This window comes from Daktulosphaira vitifoliae, unplaced genomic scaffold, assembly GCF_025091365.1.
Source record: "Daktulosphaira vitifoliae isolate Bord-2020 unplaced genomic scaffold, ASM2509136v1 Scaffold_1, whole genome shotgun sequence".
Lineage (NCBI taxonomy): Eukaryota > Metazoa > Arthropoda > Insecta > Hemiptera > Phylloxeridae > Daktulosphaira > Daktulosphaira vitifoliae.
This window is the reverse complement of record NW_026099572.1, coordinates 27,028,828-27,053,998: the sequence shown is the minus strand read 5'-3', so window position 1 is coordinate 27,053,998 and position 25,171 is coordinate 27,028,828. Positions and strand designations below refer to the sequence as shown.

The following is a 25,171-nucleotide window of genomic DNA, read 5'->3' as shown; positions in this document are numbered from 1 at the left end:
GGAACATTTTCAAAAATTAAGTTGAAAAAGTTAGTTTTTGTAAAAAAGTTCCTATTTTAAATCCCCCTGTGAACAGAATTAGTGTTAGATTTTCAAAAAAAAATGATATCAAATGAAAGAAAATTACCTAAGGTTTCAATATAAAAAAATATTATTTTGATTTGTTAATATTTGAAAAAGTTATGGCAGTTTTAAGTACAAAAAACATCCTTATAGAAGGTGATTTTTATCGCAAACATTACATTTTTTTTTTAATTTCGACAGCCATTTGCACATAGAAGATAAGGTGTCGGGACAAATTTTTTTTCTTAGGATTGTGATTTGTGGTGATCCACACCGGTCAACAATGTACGATAGTAAACTTGCGTTGAATATAAGAGTATACTTCTTTTATTATACATGAGTTATTAAAAATAAAATTTCTGTGTAAAGAATAATATCGAGTTGTATCCATGACAAATGAAAATTAATGATCAAAAATCGCTAAACATGCAATAACAAAAGAGATTTATGGGGCCGAATTAAGGTTGATATGGGTGCGGGGATCCCTTAAAAAATAGTTCCTTCCTACACAGCATTAAAACCAAAGATCATTTTCACCAAATATTGGGAATTTTTATTAAAATTATAATAATTAATTTATAGGGGTCAACTTAACAAATGGCAACGTTCATTATTAACTAGCTAATTTAATAGATAATTAATTAGAAGAATGGTCACTAACAACTTTTAGATCAGTATTTCAGAAATTATTAACAATTTAAAGTAAAGACTGGAAGTGAGAAATGGGTGCTACTACTATAATCACTAGTCATTTCTCAGCCGTGTTCTTCCTCCCGCCTTAGTGTAAAATTACCAATAACTTCCGAATACAAGGATATTTTTAAGGTCAATATCACTATATACATAAAATGGGTTATTTGGAAAACGGAAAGCACCACAAGTTCATTTATTTTTAAAAATAAGGTAATATAGTTTTGAAATGCTTTTTTAATAAAAATTTCAAACCTACTTAACGTTATTTTTTTTTAAAAGTAGACATCTGAAAGTTATTTTTTTTTTTAATTTGCTTTTTAAGCACTTTAAGTATTATAGCAACCTTCCTCTAAAGGAATTTAAGAAACCTCATTTGGGAATACTTCGGGACGGGTGGTTGTCCATTGCCTTAGAATTACCTTTAGCATACAAATATATATTTTTAATTTATTTGATTAATTTATAAATTTAATGATCTTTTTGGTCGTTGTATAATAATTCATAGAGATACATTAAAAAACTAAAAGATTATAAAAATATTTTGTATTGCACCTGTATATGGAGGTGTCATAACCCCGACACCAACTCGAATACACAACTGAATACATTATCACCTTCAAATTGAAATTAAAAATAGACTTAAATATTAAGTTATAAAAGTCACTCAATTTCGACGTTTTTTTTATTTCACTCTACTTAAAAAATAGTGTTTTTTTTCAAAATTTATTTGTATGTAATAATATTGTTATTTAATTATATTCTTACTTCACAAATCTTTCAAAAACTAAGCATATATAGGTCATACATATAAGTATAGAACACATTTACATAAAATCATTGCATCTATAGTTAACCAAACATTTTTAACTGATTTTTACATTACTTTAAATTAAAATATTATAATTCATACAGGAAGTTTTTTAGCCAATGATACTTTATTTTTAAAAAATCAAATAAAAAACCTCAAAAATTATGTACAGTACTTTTCATAAGTCATAAAAATTTTAGACTAATAACATACAAAAAATTGTCAATAATATTCAAAACATCAACTTAATATTTATTTTGAACACTTTTATACAAGTATGAATTATTTCTTAAAATATTACATAAATTAAATGATTATAAGACTAGGTACTTCAATAAATCATTTCTTTTTGTGGTAATTAGGTTTTAATTAGTACCCAATATTTACAATTTTAGTAAACATTTTTGTAACTGGTACTTTAAATATGAGTTTTCATTTAAAAAACAACTTGATACAAATATAATTGTATTGAAATAACAGGGTTTCAATTTAATTGACATATAGGAAAGGTGTATTTCTTAAGAATTATACAAAAGTTACAAAGTTATCTGTACTTAGACAAAGAAAACACTGAAACTATTGATATAAACCTAAAAACAAACAAAAAATGTAAAAAAAAATATTTTAATAGTAATATAAAAACTCACCATTTTATATAAAAATAACCATCTATTTTAAAACCTTAAATTAGGTTTACATTTCATTATGTGCCTGAAAAAATGTACAATTTTTACCAATAAATTTATATAGAAATAAATTATTTTAATTTTAGTACGTAAAACACTCATCAAGGTTATCTTATAAGATTAATAATTAAGTCTATATATTTTACAAGTGTGTTTTAATGCAAGATATATACAAAAATAAGATTTTATCCTAAATAGATTAAGTTAATACCTTAATACTCTAGACAAAGATAGTTCTCAGTAAATAAGTGTGACACTAGTTAAAATAATAATGTTATTTACTCAATTATCTTTTAAGAGTCTTAATAATATATAAATTAATTTTTTATGGGNTTAAGAGTCTTAATAATATATAAATTAATTTTTTATGGGTAATATTCTTCTATTGGTTTTAAATACAGATAATTTAAAATTGTATTTTAATTTCAAAAAATAAACTGTCAATTTAATATTTCTCTAACACCACTCTACGTCTACTTTTTTCATAATTTCAGATACATTCTATCCATATCATTCTAGCCATGCTATTATTATTCAATTAATATCAAATTTTTTATAGAGAATTTTATTAAACTCTAATCATCTTAAATTTATATTTTACTAAGACTGTAGTAACCTCAAAAACATAGTACACAAATAAATAAATGGATTACATAAGAAATTACTAACAAATTTATTGATATAAAAAAACTTGTTTTTTTAGAAAATGAAATTCTGTTTCTTTATTACAAAAATAGTAATACAGAAATCTAAAATTGAAATTAAATAAATTTTTATTTCAAGACCCAAATAAATAATTGAGAGTTTACAAAAATATATTTTATAAGAATACGAAGGTTGCTATCAAATAAATTTTTAAAGATGATTTTTCCTTGAATATTTTAAAATTATTAATGTAAAAAGACTAATTCTTACCCCATTTAGCAACTGATTATTTCAACTATATTAAAATAACTCTTAGTTACAATCAACTTACTTATCAAGCTTTTCCCAAAACACCATAAGTGTTGCTCTATCTAAATGGCGTCTTGTTTTTGATATTTCTAATACATTTACAGCCCATTTAGCTACATTATTATCCAATTTCATTTCATCAAATTTCAAGTGAAATGCACAAACTAAAAGTTGAATAATTTTAATAAGTAAACAAGTATTAGTATTTGTTAAATCCCCAAGAACTATACAAATATTTTGATATTTAGTAAGTAGAATCCCATTTGTAACTTACTTCGCCGTTTCTAAATTTTTAATTACTAACCATTAAGAAACTATAATAAACTAACATTTTGATTTTATAAATAATATCTTTTCTTAGAAAACATCAATTGTTTAAAATCAATAAAATAAAGTTTATAAATATTTCAAGTTTTTTAAAATGTATAGAAATAATCAAATTTACAATTATGTAATTTACTTTTAGAGAAAATTTCTACAGGATTTCCATCCCATGGCCAACCTTTGAACTGCCAAGCTGGACCCATAACAAATACAGCTACAACTCGATCCCATTCTCCTTGTGTCAGTCTTTGTGGGTTATCTACAACTCGGTAAGGGACAGTCATACCTCCATCTTTTCGGCGTTGTAGCAATAATTCATTATCGCGTTTGAAACCATTTTGTTTTTTTTCTTCAGTTGACACAAATCTATCATTTATAAAAAAGTTTGTTTAAAAAAAAAACAAATCATACATTAATTAATATCAAATTTATTGTTTGTTCAATCATAATAATTACTTACTTTAAGTCTTGTAAAATCTCTCGAGCATTATGCATTGAAATCAATGAAGATTGTCCTGCAGGAATAATAATTATTGGGGTTCGAGATACTCTTTGTTTTGCTTGTTGTGAAACATTTAATTTAGCCTAAAATTTATTTTTAAAAAATGTAAAATTAATACTCATTAAATTATCTTTTCTAAAAACTTAAACATATAATAACTATTAGTTAAATAATATTCCATAATTTTATCAAATAATTATTTATGCAATGTTAAACAAAAAAAACGGTAGCCCAGTGGGGTCGAGGCACAGTGTGGACGAGGCATAGATGGGACAAGTATAGATGATATCTGACAGTGATTATAATCACTATCATAAGAAACGCTTCGATGCAAATCTGTAGATAGTGTTTCATTTAGAGAAATTGGTGGATTATTCCAAAAGGAACATCAACTCTTATTTCTTTAATTATATCCTGATTAGCAGTTCTTTGATTTTAAAATATAATATATGAATAAATACTAACTAATTATAGTTTTTAAATTCAGTATGAAATTGTGAGGCCAGCTATGATCTATAAAAAGCAACCGTAATATGAAAAAAATTGAATATAAATTTTAGTACTCACATTAAATGTAATGTAACTCGAAAAATGTTTGTTTAAATGAAAAAATATAAGATAATTTTTTTGTTTATAATTGTCTTTTAAACAACTTTTGTACGAAACTTTTTTTTGTAAGTTAAATATTTTTTGAGAAAATTAAAAAAGCTCATATTTTTGAACTTTTGCGAGGCTGTAAAAAAAAGCTCAATTTCAATCAATGAAGACTATTAGTATGTCATTATACATATTTTAATTCAACTATTAATAAAACAAAATTTGGTTGGGAATTTTTTAAGAAATTTTTCCTTTGTTGACTGGCCTAGATGTCAATTTTAAATTTGTAATTGAGCTAAAAGTTATGGTAATATATTCAATTTTTTTTGCTATAAACTTTCATAAATCTTTATCAAAAATTGTTCATAAATTTTAAAGAACCAAAAAAATAGGTTAAAAATGAAAATTTGGATTGATCATTTTTAACATATTAAAAATCAAATCAGTAATAAATTGAAAACAATTCTTTTTTTCTTTTAATTATTTTTATATGTAATTAGTAATAATATAAAAAAAATAAAGAACTGATAGATAAAGTCTAATTGCAGATTTGAAAACAACGCGAAACTTTGATTTAAAAAAGTATATTTTTGTTTCTGATGAAAGTTCCTTGAAGTACAGTGCATTCATTTATAGTAACAAACAGTTTTTATTGAAAATTATTGTATTAAGCCCTTTAAATTTTTATACACGTAAAAATAAAGCAAAATACAACTTCTTTATTATTTTTATAATTTCTCCGTTTAAATTACAATATTAAATTATTGAATATCAATTTCATACTAAATTTAATAATTATAATTAGTATTTATTCATATATTATATTTTAAAATCAAAGAACTACTAATCAGGATATAATTAAAGAAATAAGAGTTGATGTTGCTTTTAGAATAATCCACCAATTGCCTAATTAAAACAAAGAAAAAAAAATTGGTTGAGAATTTTTTCTGCTATTCTCCAAAATTAATCCTTCGTTGACTAGAATGAATCATTAAATAGAAAATTTTATGAGAATTAAAACTATGCTATTTTTAAGACTAATATGCAGTCAGGAAATTTTATAATTACTATTTACAGTATATTTATCAGAAAAACTCATTATTTTTTTGTATTTTTATCGTAATAGAACACCTAAATAGAAATCATAGTAATCATTTCTAAGTAATTTTTAGTATTTAAAAAGATTCTACAATTGAAATATCCAGAACTGAATTAATTTTAATGATTTACTTTAGCTAAAAAAAAAGAAAGTTATAATTTTGAATCCCACTTGTGGGCAGGTAAAGAGTTAGATTTATAAAAAAAACAAATGATAGAAAAGACATGCATCTAAATAAAAAAAATTATACTGATTTGGTCATTTTTGTTAAAGTTATAACAGTTAACAAAGTTATAAGTTTTATACACTGGACTACAAGGAACTTTCATCAGAAACAAAAATATACTATTCAAAATCAACTTTTCGCAATGTTTTCAAATGTGCAATTAGACTTTTTCTATCACTTCTAAGTTTTAATATTATTAAAAAATAGTATTTGCATATAAAAAAATTTGTAGATAATATTTAATTTTAACAAATTAATGAATTTTTTGTCACTTATGAATAAATATACTGGACTACAAGAAACATTCATCAGTATCAAAAATATACTTTTTTAAATCAACTTTTCGCGCCGTTTTCAAATCTAAAATTAGACTTTTTCTATCACTTCTAATTTTTGATATTATTACTAACTAGTAAAAAATGAGTATTTACATATAAAAAATAGAGCGTATAATACAATTTGATTATATTTGTAAAAATCAATTGTTAATTCAGGAGAAAAAACAATCATTTTTTTTAGAAATGATTTATATAGCAACATGTTACAAAAAAAAATTGTAATATGATAGTCTAGTAGTAGCACACACAAATAGAGTAAAAAAATTATTAAATTACAAAGTAAAATGATTTAATTTTGTAGTTGAAACCTATCATATCAAACTTGATTCGTCAATAAATACTTTGAAACATTAGAAATTAATGATTTTAATTGTTTGTATGGAGGAAATGGAATAACTAACTGTTTAATTGATAAATTAAAATTTTTTTTCAATTTTTGAGGGTAATATCTTCAACCTAGATACGAATTGTAGTCATTTGACGTATCGTTGAAAAAAATAAATAAAAAATTTGTTACTTATGAATAAATACACTGGACTACAAGAAACTTTCATCAGAAGCAAAAATTTACTTTTCTAAATCAACTTCTCGCGTTGTTTTCAAATCTGCAATTAGACTTTTTCTATCAGTTATACATTTTTATATTATACTAATTACATATGAAATAATAATTAAAAAAAAAAAAAAATTGTTTTCAAATTATTACTGATTTGATTTTTAATATGTTAAAAATATGCAGTCAGGAAATTTTATAATTACTATTTATAGTAAATTTATCAGAGTAACTCAATATTTTTTTGCATTTTTATCGTAATAGATAACTTAAATAGAAATAATAGTAATCATTTCGTAGTATCTTTTGGTGTTTAAGAAGATACTACAATTAAAATATGAACTGAATTAATTTTAATGTTTTACTTTAACTAAAATAACCAATAAATAATACGAATTGTAGTAATTTGACGTATTGTTGAAAAAAGTAGGTCAAGTTAGAGCAGAGAAAATAAATGATAGTCACAAAAAAATATCTTCTCAGCTTTGCATCGAAGCGAAAACTTAAAATATAGTAAAATAATTTTAATACGAATAAGAAATTTCTTCTTGCAAGGGGCGACTAAAGTGATGGGATCCTTGATCTTTATTGAAGTTATTGAATCTAAATGTGATAAAAATCAAACGAGTTAAAAATGTATACTAACTTAAAAAGAATTAAGAAAAAATGCAAAAAATTCATTGCCATACGCGGGTTGGAACCTCGTACCCCAAGCGTGTAAAACATAAATTTTACCAACTCGGCAACCGTACGTCGCTACCGTCGGGTGAAAAAATAGGCTATTTAAGCTAGTTCAAATTTCAAAGTTATTTTTCTCGACTTAAAAGAAGCAAACAAATTTAAATAAGTTTAACTTTCTATGCTATATTAATTTTTTATTTATATAATATTTATGAAAATCTGTACTCCCCTTGTCAGGTATTTTAAAATAAAATAAAATACAAAACCCAGAATTTTAACACAAAAATAGCAAATTTTTGAATACGGTAGTCATTTTTACCGTGAAGACAAATCCAGAGGTCAAATTTTTTTTTTTAAATTAAAGTATATTATATAAGCTTTAATTTAAGATATATATAAAAGTGTCAGTATTTCCGGAATACTTTCAAAAATTAAATTGAAAATATCATAGTAACAATACGCATGATTAAAGTTTTGACCCCCCTTGTTAAAGGGGTATGATCCGATTTACAAAAAAAGCGTGTAGATGAAAGGAGTATATAAATATTTATTATAAAAAAATAATAATATTGATCCATACATTTTTCCAAAAGTTATATAAAATATAAATTAAATAATATAACATATAAAATCGAGATTTTTTTCACGGAAATCGTACGTTTTTCTTTAACTTTGATGTCCGTTTTCACCACGAAGACAAGTCCAGAGGTCAAATTTTTTTTTTTCAAATTAAAGTATATTACATAAGCTTTAATTTAAGATATATATAAAAGTGTCAGTCTTTCCGGAACATTTTCAAAAGTTAAGTTGAAAAAGTTCTACTTTCTATACGCATTTTAAAAGGTTTGCACCCCCCCTGTATAAAGGGAAATGGTCCGATTTTAAAAAAAAGTATGTCGAATGAAAGAAGTATATATAAAGTATTTATCATTAAAGAATAAAGTTGATTCATGCATTTTTTAAAAAGTTATAGCAACATAATGTTAAAAAATGTAAAATATAATATCAAGAATTTTTTCACAAAAATAGCATATTTTTGCATACGGTAGTCATTTTCACCATGAAGACAAGTCCAGAGGTCAAATTTTTTTTTTTCAAATTAAAGTATATTACATTAGCTTTAATTTAAGGTATATATAAAATTGTCAGTCTTTCCGGAACATTTTCAAAAGTTAAGTTGAAAAAGTTAATTTTTTGTAAAAAAGTTACCATTTTGAAACCCCATCCTTTGGGCTGTTAAAGGGTCAAATGTTCACAAAAATATATAAAATGATAGGTAATTATCTAAGGTATCTATAAAAAAAAAAATTATATTGATTCGGTCATTTTTAAAAAAGTTATGGCAATTTTAAGTAAAAAAAATTGAAAAAATATCGAAAATTAGCGATTTTTAAATTTGTAATTTTTTGGGGGATTTCCCCCGTTTACGGGGAACGAGGGAATTTTTTTCAATTTTTGAGGGTAATGTCTTCGACTAGATACGATTTGTGATCTTTTGACATATTGTTCATCAAAATCGGTCCAGCGAGAGCTGAGATTGAGCGTTCACAGACACAAAAAAAAAAAAAATAAAATAAAAAAAAAAACACATCATAGTAAAATTAATACCTTCTCAGCTTCGCATCGAAGCTAAAAAAGGTGCCAATTGATTTTTTTTCAAATATACATAAAATAAGCCACTTGGACATAAATTGTTTAATACTACAACAAAGTCAAATAGAAAATTTTGTATTAAATATTTTTGCATGTTTAGATTTTTTTTTTTAAGGTATTTTTGACATATAATTTTTAAATTTTTTTTTACTTTACGTTCATTGTTTTTCAAAATAACATTTTATAAAAACATTTATTAATTTGTATAGGTGTCAATAAATTGTACATATTTAGTTCTTTTTTAGAGCTTTAAATTTTGTACCTTACTTAATTTTGTTTTTGCAATAGACTAATCAAGACATTAGTTCTAAGTTAGGAGTTTAATTGATAACATTATATGTAAAACTTAACACCTATTTTGTTTTACTCTCAAAATCAAGTTTATCATGTAACAAGTCATTTGAAATAAATTTTCAACCAGATAATGTCTATTTTTTATTTTAAATTACTAAAAGTATTTCAAATAAATTTTAAACACAATATAAAAGAACTATTTAGTCATTTATAAAATTTACCAAAGTCTAGAAAGCAAGACATCAAGGGAGGACTAAGCTTATCAAGTCCTCCCCTAGTTACACCAATGTTAAAGAATCATTTAATTTAAAAAAAAAATTTTACTAAGTTTTTTGAAATCGATATCAAATTCATCACTTACAATGTGACTGCTTTTAAAACAGGATGGGTCTTTTTTTTTTATTAATACTAAAAATTTTCAATACCTGTGATCCAGTTATTCGTGATGATTGTTGAACAGGTGTGACTGTAGCAACAGGTTTTTTTGGAACTGTACCTTCAGTTACTGATTTCAAAGTCATTCCATGATATGTACCCATTGTATCAATTTTGAAACCCTCAGTGTCTAGTAATAATAATTTAAAAAGCCAAAAGTAAGAAATAATATGTCATATAGAATTTCATAATATGATTACCTTCTCTTGATTTGATAAAACGTTCTTGATCATATCGATTATATACAGTAGGTTGTGGAATTGTTGGTTTTGGTGGTGCTGCACGTGGTGTTGCTGACATACTATGTGTAGGTCGTGATCTACCATCTTCTCTATTTTTGATTGATTGCAGAATGGCAAAAATGTTCTTACCAAATACCTTTAAAAATGGTAATACAATGAATTATTGACATTAAAATAATAATAATAAAATATCAAAAGCTAAAACTTTTACTTATTCATAATTTATAGACTATTTATGATAATATTTCAACTAAATTTATAGAGTTAATTAAGAAGTTATGCTCTATAACATATAAATTTAATAAGCATATAAATATGATACTGGTTCACTATAAACATTATTAATTTAATCTGTACTTATACTTAATGTCATGTCTTATAAGAGCTTTAAATTAACATAATCACTGGGGATTGACGGGCGGTTATAGAAAGTGTATTGAAAATTGTGTGAAAAAAAGAGGCATGGTACGGGATTAGAACCTACAACCCAAAGCGTTATAAAGACAGACTTTTCCACTAGACCCCCACCTAGATCCCGATACACATTCATTTAAGTTGATAATGTGATGTGCGGCTGTGGGAAATACAGTACTTTGTCAAAATATACCCATACAATATGGGTATATTATAAGTCATATATATAACCAATATTTTATGGGTATATATTAATCAATACTGGACACTAACTAATCAGAAAGTTACTATTTAAGTAATTTATTAACTTAACTAGTTAGTTTTAATACATAATAACCCAACTAGTTGAATTTAGTGTGTAAAATAATTAACTGTTTATATTATATTCCTTGCAGTTTATAGTATACTTAATTAAAAAGGAATAACTCCAAAAGTCGATAATTAACAGCATAAACTAATTTTTTACTTTTCCGTTGCTTTGTAAAATAGTAGTTCGTGTCCTCCATTGTCTTTCTCTTTTTATAATATCCTTAGTGATATCTACGTCAAAATCTAACATAACTCGTAAATCTGGTCCTAAACCTATATCATCATGACCTTTAATAGTAGTACGTTTTTTTGCCAAACGTTTAGCTTTAATAGCAGCAATTTTTTCTACTGACATTGCTTCTGAAAGAGATCTGAAAAAATAATTGTATACTTTTATAATATTTCCTTATAAAAAAATTTAAGTTGATGAATTATTCCATTGTTAAATATATTTAAATAATACTTGATATTGTCAACATTAACAGCCGATTCTTTAGGCGCATCTAAACGTGCAGCTAATTGTTGTTTAACTCTTTGAACTTGCAAAGTATCTTCCATACGGGGTTTCTTTGCAATTGATTCTTGAACATCTTCAACAGCACTTCGTTTAACCTAACCCAAAATTAATACTCAATACAAATATTGATAAAATTAACTACATTTTTAATTTTTACTTGAGTAGGAATTTCTAAAGGTGCACTGCGATCAATACTGGCAGATGTAGATAATTCACCATTTAAGTATGCTAATAATTCTCTTCGATCGGGTCTTCTTACTACAGGTATATTTTCGGCCTGTAGCAAATTACTTATAAAATATTTGATACATATATTTATTAAAAAGGAAAAAAAATACAAACCGCTGCTTGCCGCACATACACAGGATGTGTAAGTGTAACATTTTTTAGAAGGAATAATAAACATTCTAATGTGTAGTACTCTTTAGGTGCACCATCTTTGCCAGAACTATAAATAAAAAATAACAAAATGTTCAATATTCATTGAATATTTCACAGATCAAAATATCTATTTAATCCATGTAACCAATATCATTAACAGTTTTTTCAAATATAATAAAATAACTTTTGATCAGTGCGGTGAATTAAGACTCTTATATTGATATTTTATCATCACATTATTTAGATTTAAATCATTTGTGTACTTACCCATACATTAAGAAATTTGTATTAACAGTTTTAGGCCAGGACAAATCACCAAACAATATATGATTGTCCTTGATTATTATTTCTTTTTTATTAATATTATAAGTTCGCAAAAACGTCAATGGATCGGCCATTTTTACAAATTTTTTACTAAAACGTACAGCACTAATAAAAAAATTTAAAAAACAAATCTAGAGAAAAATAAATAGAAATCTGTAGTTCATGTTACGAATACAGAATACGTATTTATTAGATAAATGAGAGTTATCAGTATTGTTTTCAAAACCTAAACAAATTCAATTATTATCAATAAACATACAGTGTTACAAAATTATAGATATAAATAACCACGTATAATACAACAAGGTTATTTATATAATTAGATTTATATACCTAAATATAAATATTATTTATATGTATAAGAACATAAAAACGTATTACTATTAAAATTTAACACATTGTACTTAATTTTAAATACTAACCGCAAAAAATCAGAATTAAATTCTTCTCACTTATTCTCTACTACACACCACTGAAATTCTCAAAATACCTAATTTATTAATTCCACTGTTAAACAAAATAACCCAGTGTTATTAACACCTCTTCTTACTATTTCAAACCTAAGTTTAGGCTGCTTCATATTGTCCATACCGTACAACTGTACATTAAGTTTGGAATAAACTATTTCTGGACTTTAAAGACATTAAATAAAATTTAAAACATTTTCGTGATTTCGCACGTAATTTAATTACATTCCTTAAATTAGATTTTAAAAATTTTAATGGGAAAGTAATTAGTTTACTTATTTAATTCTCACTGATGTTCAAAAATCAAAAAGTTCGAATGACAATTTTTAAAACGTTGAGTTACAATTATTTTTCCTAAAATTTTTAGCAATCCATTAATTATTTTTGTAAAGTGCTAAAAATTGGCTATTTTGAAAATTAAAAATTGTAATAACTGCTATATATTTTTTTTGTACAAAATTTAATAATTTTAAGAGATTTTGAATAAAAAAAACCCAGCAAAGTGAGGTGGCGGCACAGTGGGGTCGTGGTATAATTGAGTCCAATATAGATGATATCTGACAGTCATTAAAATCACTATCATAAAAAACGCTTCGATGCAAATCTGTAGATAAGGTTTAATTTAAAAAAAAAATTTGTCAAAAAAGTAGGTCAAATGAGAGCTGAGAAAATAAATGATAGCTACAAAAAAAAACCACATAGTAAAATATATTAATATGAATTTCTTCTCACGAGAATAGACTACAGTAATGGGATCCATAATATTTATTGAAATTATTGAATCTAAATGAGATAAAAATCAAATGAGTTAAACATTTTTTCTTACTCAAAAAGAATTAAGAAAATATTCAGTGCCACAGGGGTGAAAGACCCAAGTGTTACCGTCTCAGAAACCGTACGTCGCATTCGTCACTTAATAAAAATGGAAATTTAGCTAGTTCAAATTTTAAAGTTATTTCTCTCGACTTCAAAGAAACAAAAAAATTTAAATATGTTTAACTTTTTATACTATTTCAATTAGATTGATGTAATATTTATGAAAATCAGTGTAATCCCCTTATAATACAATAAAATACAAAACCGAGAATTTTAACACAAAAATAACATATTTTTGAATACGGTAGCTATTTTCACCATGAAGACAAAATAAAGTCCAAAATTTTTTTTAATATTAAAGTATATTAAATAAGCTTTAATTTAAGATATNCATTTTATAGTACATAAAATAAGCTTTAATTTAAGATATATATAAAAGTGTCAGTATTTCCGGAACACTTTCAAAAATTAAGTTGAAAAAGTTCTACTTTCTATATGCTTTTTAAAGATTGGAACCCCCCCTGTATTAAGGGAACTGGTCCGATTAAAAAAAAAATATGTCAAATTAAAGAGGTATATAAATATTATTTCTCATAAAAAAATTGTATTGATCCATACATTTTTCAAAAAATTATAGCATAATAAAGTCAAAAATGTAAAATACAAAATTGAGTTGAAAAAGTTGTCATTTTAAATCCCCCACTGTGGGCAAGTAAAAGTTCACATATAAAAAAAAAATATACCAAATGAAAGGTAATGATATCATGCATCTATATAAAAAAAATTTATATTGATTTGGTTATTTTTAAAAAAGTTATGGCAATTTTAAATAAAAAAAATTAAAAAAATGTCAAAAATTAGCGATTTTTAAATTTGTAATTTTTTTGGATATTTCCCCCATTTGCGGGGAACGAGGGAATTTTTTTCAATTTTTAAGGGTAATGTCTTCGACTAGATACGATTTGTGATCTTTTGACGTATCATTGAAAGAAATCGGTTCGGTGAGAGCTGAGAAAAAGTGGTAACAGACACAAAAAAAAACACTGATGGGTTTTTTTATAATTTTTTTTCTTTAATTTTTTATATTTTTATAGTATTATTAATATTAAAATTATAAATTTTCTTCCTGTGTGAACTTTTTTTTTTATGTTTATAACGGACATGACTACTAAAAGCAATATTGTTAGAGAAGGCGTTCCATAAGGAACGGATTCCTTTTTTGTGGAACAAATGAAGAAATAAATTCCATTACGTCTAATAGTAATAGAAGCGTCATTTAATTCATTATTTTTAGGAATAGAAATTATTAATAAATTAATAATTAATAAGCATCATATAAATTAGTTTATGTAAAATAATTATACTATAAATGTGTGTACATTTATAATAAAATATCATACGAATAATTTTTTTTTTATTTTTGTAATACACTTCAAAAGCTTTAATTGAATAAATCAAAAGTTATCAGACTTTTCAGAAAATTTTCAAAAATTAAATCGAAAAAAATAATATAATACAATAACTTTTTTTTTGAGTAATGTAGGAGGGTAAACCTAATTTTTTTAATATTAATCTATAAATTTAACAAGTTTTTTCATTGGATAATGATCTAATTAATAAAATGACTAATCGATAACAATGTTTGAACCAGTACTTCAGATGATATTAGCATTTTTAAACGTAGACAGGAGGAATGCTGAGAAAAGTTTATTAATAAAAACAGTAGCACCCATTCCTCACTTTCTGTTTATACTTTAAATTGTTCTTAACATTTGAAGTATTAGGCCAAAAGTTATTATCAACTAGTTCTTTTCTTAATTACATAACATTCTATTTTTTGAGCTAAATAAATATGAATATTGTTATTAGAAAAAATTAAGTTGATACCCCCAAGATATTACAGATGAAAATAAAAATTATTTTATAACTGATGAATGGAAATACATATGTAACTAACAAAAGAAAAAAAAAATGTACAAAGATTATTATTATTATGACTAGTATTAAAAGAATCATTCTGTATTATTGTAATGGATCATCACAATAAACATGTAAAAGTTAATGTGGAGGCTATGACTCACTGCTTTGTTAGCTTTACACAATTTTAGCACCCTTGGTTTTATTCTCTAGTTGCACCATTAGGCTAGAAGGTACCCAAATACTTAACCCCTCCTTAAATGCGGACCTAATTAGACATTATAATACAAGAGTTTTGGTGAATTCTACTTCCTTCACAAACACTTAACAAAATACATGATTCGATAAGTAGAAATTAAAGGAGTTAAAGGCGTTAATTCACTAAAATCACCTATAATTCTGAACAGTACCTATCCAGGCAAAGCATGCAAACAATGTATAGTTTTTGATAAAATGTAGTCCACTTGCAGATCCAGTTCAATAATAAAATTATTTACTCAGTTCAATTAAAAAATAAGTTTATAAATTTTCTATATGGTTGTATAAGTTATAAATGTACAATTACAATAATATTACAAAAAGGTTTAAATAAAGTAAGTTATTTTATACAATTATAAATTACTATATTATCACATGTTAAAACAACATTAAAAAATCAAACTAAGTATAAGGCTAAAACATAATTAAATACTTCATATTATAATTTTACTTTTTAGTAATACATTTTACTATAAATATTTTGTTCATTATGAATATTAAGTAAAATAATATAGAGTTACTGAATTAGAAAATGTTGAAACTATGAAGAGTTTAATGAAGGTTTAAAATAAGAAGGAATACTATTTTTGCATGGCTTTTTAATTGATAAACTTTTGGGTCTTCCTAGTTTACGTTTTCGACTGTTATGCAAATTTGATACTGACGAGCTGGTTTTGCTTACATTCTCAATTATTTTTACAGTTTTAATAGAATTTAATTGTTTACTTAATTCTACAGCTACATGATGATCAATATGTTCATCATACTCATCAATATCTAATTTTCTCAGGCATTTATCACATATTAATTTTAATGGGTCCTCTCCAAAATTACTTTCTTCAATGATAGAAGAACTTTCAATTTGAAATAAACTCTTTTTTACTTCTTCTTTAGTTTGCAAAGCAATATCAATTTTTTTACAAAAGAAACCAATATCAGATGATTGTTTATCATCTAAGGATTTGTTTGACACTATAATTTCATTTTCAGAATAAGTGGTATTAATTAAAGTAAGTTTGTTGTCTTTGTTATTAACATCTACAAATTTATGTTCTAGACAATCATTATTAGATACTTTAGTAGGAGAGACACTTTGAAGTTTTTTTAAGAAAAAACTACTGACATCAAGTTTATTAACTTGATCAGTTTCAATTTTATGATCCTCTAACTGTTCCTTTTTTAATTTTTGTTTAGGAAATTCTATACTTAACTTATTTTGAGTGATATTACTTTGTTTAATTGTATTATTTGAAACAGATGAATTACAAGTAGGAAAGTAATTTTTTGAACAAGAAGGTTGATGGGTTACATAATGTTCATTTAGTATACTTCTTAAAGGTTTTACAGTATGTGTATTTGCTTGTTTTATACAATTATTAGAAGTTTCAAGTATACTAATATTTACTTCAGCTGATTTTGTCTGATTTGAATTATTTGTATCAGTAACTGTAGCCTTATTAAAATAATTATTAATTAAATATTTTTCATCTTTCAATTCTTTAAATTTTCCAACGGCAAGCCCTATGAAAGTCAAAGGATTTTTCCTAGAAAATGTAAAGAAAAAAATTAATAAAAATCAAAAACAATCTTTATGTTAGGTAAAAACTATATTTTAATAGCTTTGTAATAAAAACTTGAATACAGTAAAATGTTTAAACAATTATTTCTACCAATTAATTGATTGTTTTTGGTTATCAGTCATAGAACATAACAAAGAAAAAGCTGTGGTCATTAATTTTTCACGGCAATATGATATTACTTCACCACAATGTGATGTTGGTAAATTTACTTCCCTATTTTGATACTTAACACTGACAGTCATAGATGTTGCTTTCCTTTTGTTCTGTAAAATATAACAATAATATTTAACTAAACTGTACAACATCACAATAAAAAATGCAAATTACCGCCTTATAGTCAGAATTTAATTTTTCGAAAACATCATCAATTAAAGTACTTAACCAATGAGTAACATCTTCTTTAACTTTTAAACCCAACGGAAATGATTTACAACTTCCAATTGATTTTGGAATTAGTCTAGATTCTACTGGCTCATTATCAATACCTCTTGCTATTTGATATAAAAAGTTACTGAAAGTTATATCATAATAAATTAATTAATTTAAATCATATTTTTTAGATAAACCACTCGGAGGCATTAAATAATGAATTTCATAAATGAAGACATAACCCACTCTCACCATCTTATTTCCACAAAAAATCCATTACCATAAATATTATTAATATTATAAGTTTATATATAAATTTTTTTAATTTAAAAAATAACAAAATATAAGAATATACCTAGTTTTATCATCAAATATTTTTCTTAAATCATTTAATGAAATTTCAGCCAAATCAGACATATAAGCACATTGAAACAGTTGAGTCACTTTATAACCTAATTTTCCTCCTAAATTTCGTACTTTCTTTAATGGCACAGACTTAAAAAGATGTGGAATACTAGAAGGGGGTAATAGAGTTTGTTTATTAGGTTTATTAAGACCACATGCAAGTTTAGCTAAAATCTAAAAATAAAATTAATTCATTAATATTTTATTGTAATATAAAAATTTTCATTTAAATAGAAAAAATTCACAATAATTAATGTAAAGCTATTATTTTACCTTATTATTAGCAATTCCAGCAGAACAACGAAAACCTGTTTTAGTAAAAATAGACATTCTTAAATTTTCAACCATAATGGCACCAACAGTCAAACGCAGCATGTTATCATCTTGTAGTTCATTATTATATACATCCCTAAGCCAAGACTTGGTACACTTGATTTTATCTTCTACAAAAATTATTCAACTTTAAGTATTAATTAAATTATTTAAGCAAAATAAACTCCATATAATGGCTACCATGAAATACCAAAACAAAATTTTTTAAATCTGTTTCATAATTTGCATAAATATTATATATATATATATAACTTTACATGTCAATCTTGTCAATTAAATCTAAATTTTAAATCTAAATATAAAAGAAAATAACTCTGGATGACAAAAATTACAAATTCTTCATTATATTTAAAAAAATAAAACAATAATTATTAAAAATCTAAACTTACCATTAGAACCATTAGTTGAATAACCTTCAATGTAAGTATTTGGTAAATCAAGTTCAGTAAGCAATTTGTTTTTCTTGGATTTCAAGTAATTGATAACAGCAGATGTTAAATCTACATAGGCTTCATCAATACTAGCTCGTTGCACACAAGGACTAAATTCACTGAGAACTTCAAAAACTTTTTGGCTAGCTTCTCGATACCTACACAAATTTTAGTACTTAATAAAAATAAAATCTTAAACTTTAAAATAAATATTATATTACTTGGATAAGTCTGCTTTACCATGAAGTTCTTTTACACGAACAATATTTAAATCTGGACAAGTCTTTAAAGCATCATTTCCTCTCATATGACGTCCAACACCTTTCGCTCGTGCTTCATAATTAACAGCTATAATACTAAAAATATAATACTAAGGTTAAATTCTACTAATTTGTTATTACTTTTTCGTTTTTCCTAACCCGCCTCCTTTCCAACTATTATATTGCACAACCGCAACAGGCTTTCCAATCAATTCTTGATTATGTTGAACTTCTACTTGACAATAAAAACAATCCATATCAACTAATACTATTATACGACTTGTATCAAACTCATCCATATTTTTATAAATTATTAATTAAATTACAGTAATCAAAAATCGAAGGTGATGGTACTCGAAAATTCTTATTTCCCTATAATAATACTAAACTCAATAAAGTTCAACTGAATATTTGTATTCAATTTTCAATGACAATTACAAATAAATTATTATCAGCAAATAAAGTACCAGCTGCAGATAACAACTTTCGTGATAATTTGTAATCTATTTTTTAATAAATCAGTCTCATGGATATAGATAAGTAATCCATTATAAACTAATATTTTGTAAATATTTAATTAATTTAAATATAGACATATACTTATTGTATTTCTAATATAATTATGATTTTTAAAAATACTTCGTTCAAGTTATACAGTGTTCTTTTGATTAATAGACCAAAATCAAACAATTTTATTTTAAGAAAACAAAGCACGTTCATTGAACGATATAAATCATACTGGAAAAACGTAGCAAACGATTATTATGAAGCAATATTAGGTATTGGAACCTATTCAAAAGAAAATCCGTTAAAGAGTATGTTAACCAGTGTACTGGCTAGTTGTATGTTTTATTGTGCATTTAATAATCCAGATGAAGAAAATTACTGGTCAGAACTTCTTGACTGTACTAATTCAATGTTGTATATTAGTCCTTCAATTTGTAGTCCTAATACTGTTCAACGCTTAGAATATTTGAGTCGATGCAACAACTCTAGAACTATTAAAAGACTAAATCTTTTAATATTATCAATTATTTGGATAGATGATTTTGACGATAATATTTATCTATACAAAGCACAATGTACTTACTTAAAACCATCTATTTTTCAAATACCTTACAGAGTTGTAGACATTGGATTTTTAAATACATGGTGGTATCTTAAACAAACAATGGTGGATTATGATGTAAATCCAAATGAATGGAAAAATGATTCAAGAGATATAGTTTAACCATTTTTGTTAATATTGCATTGTTAGTTAATATATAAGATGTACATATTTTTCATGATTGTTGTTTATTTAAAAAATAATTAAATGAAACTGTTTTATAATCAAAACATTTCATTTTTATTATCTTTATTATAAATATTTTACCATAATTAAAGATTTAATACTATTATGTAAAGCTAAATTTCTTTAAAAGTAGGTGATTTGTTTAGAAACTTACATAAAATATCATTTCTAAATATTTTAATTTTAATAAATAAAATCTCATTGAAATATGATTATAACACAAAATTATAGCTTCCATGTAATTGCACCAAAATCTTCAATTATGCAAATTATAATAATATTTATGTAATATAAATAAAACAATTTTTTTTCAAAGATTACTAAGTGAAAAAATCATATTATTAATTCTTATACATAATTGTGTAAATTAAATTTAGATATAAACAAGTGTTAACATAAAAATAATTAAATAAAATAATCATTATGGCTCTTTTGTTTATTGAGTTTTCTTAGGTAAACCAATAGCTTAAATACCCTGCATTTTTTGTTATAAAGACAATATTAAAATTTGGCTACATTGATTTAAATAACTTAATGTAAAGTGATATTTTATCAAAATGAAGGTTTCTAGTTTTAGCATAATATGAATAAAAAATAGTACTTTTTTTTTTGATAACAACTTTAAAAAAATTGAAAACAATTACTTTTATAATTATTACTACTAAATAATAATTACTACTTAAAGTACTCAATAATGATATAAAAAAAAATTGAAACACTTATTAAAACCCAATTCCAAATTTTATTTATTTTCTGGAGATAAATAAGATTTTTTTTTTTTTTTTTACTTCCATTAAATCAGTGATTTATTTTATAACATATTCCTTTTTATATTAACATAGTCCCATCAATCATTTAAAAGTGGCAAAGTTGGGCACTTGTTCAAATAAATATTTAATCATTAAATTTTATTATTATTTAATAGAAAAACACTTGTTTTTTTTTGTATGATATATTATATTTTCGTTAAAATTAATGCATTCACAATATTAACAAGAATTTATCGTAACACTTACTTTAGTTATGGTAAATAACATAAAAAAATTAACTAAATAATACCAAATTTGAAATGCAATTTTAAACATGACATATTACAAATTTATAATCATATCAATAACCACTTTAATTATGTAAAGTATAACTTATGTAAAAACTTTTTACAATGAGGAAATATAAATATCTACCTAATTCATTAGCCAAATTAAGTTCCAAATATTTAGTACGAATAAAAAAAATTATAAAATCGATTTGGTTTAATTATACATTTGTATTTAAAACTTTTATATATTGTTTCAAAATATACATATGACTGAAAAGACATTTTTAGGATTGGCTTAAATCTTTAGTGATAAAATCACCCCTATCAGTCTATTTAAAATCTTTTAATTGATAGTGTTATTAATTAATTTTTATAATTAAAGCATAATTATATCTCACCATTGATGGTAAACGTGCTCCTTAACCTTCAATCCACAATAAAACAATGTCTCTGATAATATTAGTGGTAATAAAAATTGGCACTAAGAGTAATTACCTCTTCGAGTTAATAGTGTGCTCAGGATTTTCTTATTCATAATAAAATATTATATCCCCTTTTAATCAAAATATTAATGTAATGTTATCAAATAATTATTTTCGTTCTAAGGTAGTTAAAATTCCTTTTCCTCCCTAGGCTGCCCTTGCTCTGTGCCACCCCCTTTGATATTTTTTCCTAATATTGGGAGAGAAAAATAATAAAATAGTTTCTATTCACATTTATAATTTTATTTTAGTCAATTACACTAAAATAAAATAACTTTTTAAGGAGTCCATTAGACTTTCAATGGAAGTTATTTTAGAAGATTTCAGTTTGGAAGTAAATAGAAACTTCCAGTGGACATTAGATTCTTACAATAATTAAATACAATTGTATTTATTGGTACAGTGTTGTTTTAGTGTACATTTAAAGCTAATATTTAACTACAGTATCAAACAGTTAAAATTAATTTTATTAATAAGAAAAAATATATTTTGCAAAAAAAGTCGTGATGAGCCTTCATTTAATAATATATTAAAACTATTTGATATATTTTTCGTTATTTGCATGATACAGACTTGATTCTAAACTTACTTTTTATAATCTATTGTTATAATTTAAAGTATTCTCCTACTATACTTACGGGTTAACAAATTTTAAACAAAATTTTATTTAATTATTTATTAGTCATAATTATAAAAATATATAACTTTTTGGTAACTATAAATTTAAAGCTTTGAAATTCCAAAAAAAATCAATTGAGACTTAATATATAAAAAATAGTAACCTAATTACAGAAGAACAAATTGTTGACTATCTCTTATGCACTTCTACAACTACTGTTGAGCTTGTACCTGGTGTATCATCACTTAGTTCAGTATTTGTACTTTCTTCGGCATATTCATTTCCTTAAAAATATTTATATTATTAATACTTAAATCTTTTGACAGTTATAGTTTCCTACAAACTCCAGATCCCGATTTCACTTAATTTGGGAATTCCGTTATTTATATAAATTATTAGAAAAGTAATGTGAATAAATATTTCACAATATGATATTTTGTAACGAAGACTAAAAACATGAATAATATGCATTTCATGGTAATTAATTATAAATATATTACTTCAAAATAAATATTATCTTAGTGTTTTTATTTATCAGAGATTCAAAACTACTTTTACTCATTAATAGATTATTTTGCTTATTCCAGACAACCATTAATACAGATGAAACAAGTTCTATTGTACTTATTAAATTATTTTTTCAGTTTATTAGTGATATGATCATCACACACTTACATTTCACATGTCAATACACTTTTGTTAAGGTTGATATTATGGTAAGGAAAACACAGTAATGTATCTCTAGCAACTTTATAGTTATGAATTCTAAGTTTTAAAAATCTTATAATTACTCGACGTTTCTGCTACAGCACACGTTTTACATTTAACTGAAACATTTTTAGATTTCAATAAATTTTTTGCTGCAATATGCATCATAGTTAATCCAAAAATCCAGTAACCTAAGCCATATCCACCGACAATAGCAATGAAAACTAACACATTGTAAGTCATTACAGCACACATTAAAATATATCCAATCAACATTTGAAGCAAATAAATTCCTAATGCTTTAACACAGCTATAAAAAAAGAACATTTTAACTTACTAATAATTAATAATAGAAAACTATAAATCCTCACTGTATTATTCTCATTTTAAATGAAATAGAAAAATGTTCTTTAGTGACATATTCTTTACATCCAGGCTGACTACAACATAATAAACGTTTGTGAACTTTAGTCATATAATGCACAGTTTTAAGTGATTCAAATATAATTGCTAGGGCCATCAACCCTACACATACAGTTACTAGACCTAAAACAAATAGAAATTGATATATTTTTGAATATATTTATGATAACTTATTGTTATAATAAAAATCACATAAAATTGAACTACAAAGATATAAGTTTAAAACAGGAATAATTTACTCTATAATTTCATTGAAAATATAGTAATCATTTTACTTTTTTTTAAATTCTTAAATTTTTTCTATACATTCTGATCCAGAAATCATAACTCATCAAGATAATAACAAAATAAATCAAAATTTTTCTATAATATGACTTTATTTTAAAAATTCAATAATTATCTTCTAAAAAGTTGATCAAATTGACATGAACTTTTTTTTTTTTTGTAACTAAATATAAAGTTGACAAATAATTACAAATAGTTGTAAGAAATTCACCTATAATTTCAATACTAATAGTATTTTTAATAAAGTACCTAATCGTATTTCATTAACAATCATGAAAATTATATCAATGAATTGAAATTTATTTTAATGTCTCATGTTTTGGACACACCTCATTAGATTTTACAATTTTTTTTAAAAATTAAACTAAATAATACTTATAGATAGAAATGTTATTATTCATAGTGTTTACCTATAAATGACTGAATATTAAAATTATTAATCAAGAATGGCTCAATGTTTGAACTGAATGTAAAAGACATTTTTCACGTTGTATATGTGTTGTTTATGTCAGTAGATAGACCTATATAAGTTTATTTAAAATCATTTTACTAAGTATATTGCATATTAATATAATATTAATATTAATATATCCCATATTAATAATCAGCGTCTTGAAATTTATCAAACTGATGTCAGAAAAGTATAAGGTCCATTGTCCATGATAATAATTAAACAACACTAAAAAAAAATAATTATATTTAAATTCCCTACGCTCATAATACAATTACACGAGTGGGAGAAATAATACACTTCTTTTCACTTTACAGCAGAAAATAAACAAATAATCTAAAACTGATAATTACTGAACTATGATAATAACTGCTAATCAAGTTTGGATCTAAACTGTCAACATGCAGCTATTTTTACTGTAAACGAATAATTAAATCATATTGGTACAATAAGACGCAAAGTAATGAAACCTTAGAAATTTTATGTCGCAATATATTTCGTCACTCTAACATAATAACTCTCTCTTTAATACTATTGAAACGTATCAAATACTCATTATAGCTAAACGCGTTTTATAAGTAGTTAAAATATATCAATTTTTATCTAAATATTAATTTATGTAAAATAATAATAATCAAAATTTGCAGTTCCAAATTTTTCCTAGGAAGTGCTAGAAGTATATAAACAGTGAAAGGATACACTCCACACACTTCCATATCCATTTCAAGACACCTGTGCTAATATTAAAACGCAATATACTTTATATCAACTCTTCTAATACTGTTCATCTTTTTTATAAGTCCAATAAATAATAAAACTCTAGATAACATAAAATATGTTTATTTTTATTAATATTTTAAAGTTTATAATTTGGAAGTTACAAATGCTATAATCATTGAAAAGGATTTACAAACTTAGGCATGCTAAAAATTTTTGGAATA

General features: G+C 24.1%; 4 protein-coding genes across 5 annotated transcripts; 1 reads left to right on the top strand and 3 right to left on the bottom strand.

Annotated features, from left to right (window-relative positions):
- Window positions 1-1,866: 1,866 nt before the first annotated feature.
- Window positions 1,867-12,279, bottom strand: LOC126905196 (parafibromin). Its single transcript, XM_050684698.1, has 12 exons — window positions 12,037-12,279; window positions 11,731-11,836; window positions 11,546-11,665; window positions 11,335-11,483; window positions 11,029-11,242; window positions 10,107-10,284; window positions 9,897-10,036; window positions 3,989-4,113; window positions 3,665-3,894; window positions 3,227-3,368; window positions 2,212-2,275; window positions 1,867-2,154 (listed from the first exon to the last, which is right to left on the bottom strand). The coding sequence occupies exons 1-11, from the start codon at window positions 12,165-12,167 to the stop codon at window positions 2,239-2,241; spliced, it is 1,572 nt and encodes a 523-aa protein (XP_050540655.1). The 5' UTR covers window positions 12,168-12,279; the 3' UTR covers window positions 1,867-2,154; window positions 2,212-2,238.
- A 3,520-nt stretch (window positions 12,280-15,799) lies between these two features.
- Window positions 15,800-19,366, bottom strand: LOC126905165 (DNA polymerase eta-like). Its single transcript, XM_050684633.1, has 8 exons — window positions 19,089-19,366; window positions 18,891-19,025; window positions 18,628-18,827; window positions 18,179-18,348; window positions 17,856-18,079; window positions 17,459-17,642; window positions 17,222-17,394; window positions 15,800-17,095 (listed from the first exon to the last, which is right to left on the bottom strand). Exons 1-8 carry the CDS (start codon window positions 19,226-19,228, stop codon window positions 16,093-16,095), a joined length of 2,229 nt encoding a protein of 742 aa, XP_050540590.1. The 5' UTR covers window positions 19,229-19,366; the 3' UTR covers window positions 15,800-16,092.
- Window positions 19,367-19,448: 82 nt separating this feature from the next.
- Window positions 19,449-20,213, top strand: LOC126905304 (mitochondrial import inner membrane translocase subunit Tim29). The gene has a single exon (XM_050684875.1). It carries the CDS (start codon window positions 19,552-19,554, stop codon window positions 20,158-20,160), a length of 609 nt encoding a protein of 202 aa, XP_050540832.1. The 5' UTR covers window positions 19,449-19,551; the 3' UTR covers window positions 20,161-20,213.
- Window positions 20,214-22,251: 2,038 nt separating this feature from the next.
- Window positions 22,252-24,677, bottom strand: LOC126905310 (probable low affinity copper uptake protein 2). Of its 2 annotated transcripts, none has more exons than XR_007703941.1 (4): window positions 24,190-24,677; window positions 23,443-23,617; window positions 23,039-23,381; window positions 22,252-22,647 (listed from the first exon to the last, which is right to left on the bottom strand). XR_007703941.1 is itself a non-coding variant. In XM_050684887.1 (4 exons), exons 1-4 carry the CDS (start codon window positions 24,257-24,259, stop codon window positions 22,553-22,555), a joined length of 567 nt encoding a protein of 188 aa, XP_050540844.1. In that variant the 5' UTR covers window positions 24,260-24,662; the 3' UTR covers window positions 22,252-22,552. The 2 variants fall into 2 exon arrangements, 1 of the variants encoding a protein (XP_050540844.1); XM_050684887.1 differs by having other exon boundaries at window positions 23,155-23,381; window positions 24,190-24,662.
- Between the last annotated feature and the right edge of the window lie 494 nt (window positions 24,678-25,171).